Source organism: Canis aureus, chromosome 29, assembly GCF_053574225.1.
Source record: "Canis aureus isolate CA01 chromosome 29, VMU_Caureus_v.1.0, whole genome shotgun sequence".
Lineage (NCBI taxonomy): Eukaryota > Metazoa > Chordata > Mammalia > Carnivora > Canidae > Canis > Canis aureus.
In genome coordinates, this window is record NC_135639.1 from 30,690,706 (window position 1) to 30,693,536 (window position 2,831).

Below are 2,831 nucleotides of genomic sequence, written 5' to 3' on the forward strand. Positions count from 1 at the left end.
AAATGCCCGAAGGCTCCGGCCGCGGCCCTGCCCCGCCCACGCCGCCGCGCCCCGCCCCCAGCCGTACCCCGCCCCCCCGGCCCGGCGCGGTGGTAGGGCCCGGCCGCGACGTCACCCATTGTTTACAAATCAACCCGAGCCGGTAGGATTCCGGCTCCCGCTGCTGCAGGCGCGCGGCGCGAGTGCCTGGCGGGCTCCGGCTTCCGCGTCCGCCCCGGCCCGGCCCGGCCCGGCCCCGGCCCCGGCCCCGGCCCCGGCCTCGCCCCCGCGTCGGCCCCCGCCCCGCGCCCCGCGCCCCGCGGCCCTCCGAGCCCCGCCGAGCCGCCAGCGCCGGCCGCACAGCGCCGGGTGCCCGGGCGGGGGGCCATGCCGTGCCGGAGGGAGGAGGAAGAGGAAGCCGGCGAGGAAGCGGAGGGGGAGGCGGAGGAGGAGGAGGAGGACAGCTTCCTCCTGCTGGAGCAGTCGGTGACGCTGGGCGGCTCGGGCGAGGTGGACCTGCTGGTGGCCCAGATCGGCGAGACGCTGCAGCTGGACGCGGCGCAGGACAGCCCGGCCTCCCCGTGCGCGCCCCCGGGGCCGCCGCCGCAGCCCCCGCGGCCCCCGGCGGCCGTGCGGGCGGACAAGGCCCGGCCCCCCGCGCTGCCGCTGCTTCTGCCGCCCGCGCCGGCCGAGGCGGTGGGCCCGGCGCCCCCGGGGGCCCTGCGCTGCGCCCTCGGGGACCGCGGCCGCGTGCGGGGTCGGGCTGCGCCCTACTTCGTGGCCGAGCTCGCCGCGGGCCCCAGCGCGCTGCCCGGGCCGTGCCGGCGAGGGTGGCTGCGGGGCGCCGTTGCCTCCCGCCGTCTGCAGCAGCGACGATGGCCCCCAGCCGGGACGCGCGCCCGCGACGACGACCCGCACCGGCTCCTGCAGCAGCTGGTGCTCTCGGGGAACCTCATCAAGGAGGCGGTGCGGAGGCTCCAGCGAGCCGTCGCCGCGGTGGCAGCCACGGGCCCCGCGAGCGCCTCTGGGCCCGGCGGCCGCAGCGCACCGGACCCTGTCGCCCTGCAGCCCTCCGGCGCCTTGCACTGACCCGGGGCGCCCGGAGGAGGAAGGGGACGCCGCTGCGCAGACCCGACAGCGCCCCGCCCTCGCCAGCCCGGAGCTGAAGCCGCCGCCGCCGCCGCCGCCGCCGCCGCCGCCACCCTGGGAGCGACCGCCCAGGCTGCGGGGAGACGCGTGGGGAGACCTCGAGGCCAGAAGTTCCCGGCCCCGGCGAGGCTGTCGGGGAACACGAGCGTGGAAAAGTGCACCGGCCAGGGCGCAGACGTGCCGTGTGAGCGTGTCCGCCTGCACCTCGGGGCCAAGGACCAGGGATAAACCGGGAGAACTGTGGCAGCTACTTGCATCGACTTGTACCTGACCTAGCCCTTGGGGGTGTCGTGTGCTTGGATTGTTTAAAGACAGGGCTCCAAGGGGCGGGTATCGCCAGGGTTTTACAACAATACTTGAAAACTAATGATACGCATACATTTTATTTTCCGGTGGAAGAGCTCAGTGGAAGTGGTGCTAACAATTGCTGTGCAAAGAAATTCCGGAGGAAAGAAAGAAGAATGTAAAAGCTTGCTGGTGGGTGGGTTGCCTCACCCCCTCCTTCCCCTCTAATTGGCGTTTGGTGGCGGTGGGAGATGTGAGCTCCGGTTAGGGGATTAGAGGGAGATGGACAATTTTGAAGGTGGGTAGAGTTGGAGTTGAATGTGGACTTTTAACTGACTTGACCTTGCCACCTGTGGTTCAAGGTCACAGTATGCCCTGTGCAAAAGGCTGTGGGGTTCCTGGGAGAGCTAAAGTCACCCCCATGTCTTTTCTTTCTCTTGCTCCAAGAGCCCTGTCTGCTTTGCTACCTCTTGGAGTCTACCGAGGACACAAAGAGGCAGAGAGGGACTGGGGAGAGTTATTTGTTTTTTGTTTTCCTCTTTCCAGAACTACTCCTCTCATAGGGCACTCTTGTTGGCCATGCCATGAGCTTTCTCAGAAACAGTCCTAGACTGTCTCCCCTGTCTTCCCAGCCCTACTTTCTTATCCCACCCTTTCTGGTGTCTGCATGGGATAGATGAGACCCTGGACATTTTTCTGCTGTTTTGGCTGTCTGTGGAGCCGCAGGCCTGAGACTTCATGGGTCCTCATCCCTCACAGTTTCCTCCTGTCACCAGCTCTTCTTCTGAGTGACTGAAATCTTGTTTAAAATGTGACTCTCCGAGAGGAGAACCCACTGGCTTTACCCTTGTGAAACTTGATGGCACTTTAAGTAAAAGTGCCACTCCCAAACTAAAGGTAGCTAAACCAATTTTAAAAAAACAGATTCAATGGCTTGTTCATCCTCCAGATGTAGCTATTGACGTACACTTCGCACCGGAGTGTCAGAAATTGTGGTGGTCCTGATTTATAGGATTTCTTAATTAAGATGTATGCTGAATAAATTTGGTTTTTGTTTTGGAGCATGGTTTGGCTTTTTGGTGGAAGGTGGGGGAAAGAAAAACACGTAAGTGATATCTTAATAAACGTATAGTGTCCTCAGGGGTACCTGGGCAAATGATTGCAGCCAGCTTTGCTGGGCATAGAATATTGGTCGGGCTGCTGTGCTTCATTGTTTCTGGGTTGATGTCCCTCGAGATCAGCAAATTAAGTCCAGGTTTTTGAAACCTGCTAGATGGGCTTCCATTCCCTTTGTGAAATAGGAACATATTCCAGAAATGTTTTCTGGGTTGGAGGGCAGAGGCCAAGTGACTTGCTGTGTCTGGAGGGTTGGAGGGAGTTGATTTTCATCTGGATTTTTGTGTGTGCAGAATGGGGAG

At 62.8% G+C, this 2,831-nt stretch overlaps 1 protein-coding gene across 1 annotated transcript; it reads left to right on the forward strand.

Moving 5' to 3' along the window:
- The first annotated feature begins 319 nt into the window (after positions 1-319).
- LOC144301323 (GSK-3-binding protein FRAT2-like) lies at positions 320-2,474 on the forward strand. The gene is given in 2 exon segments (XM_077878133.1): positions 320-960; positions 962-2,474. Coding segments are annotated over 2 exon segments (1,032 nt in total). The 5' UTR covers positions 320-366; the 3' UTR covers positions 1,400-2,474.
- The last annotated feature ends 357 nt before the right edge of the window (positions 2,475-2,831 follow it).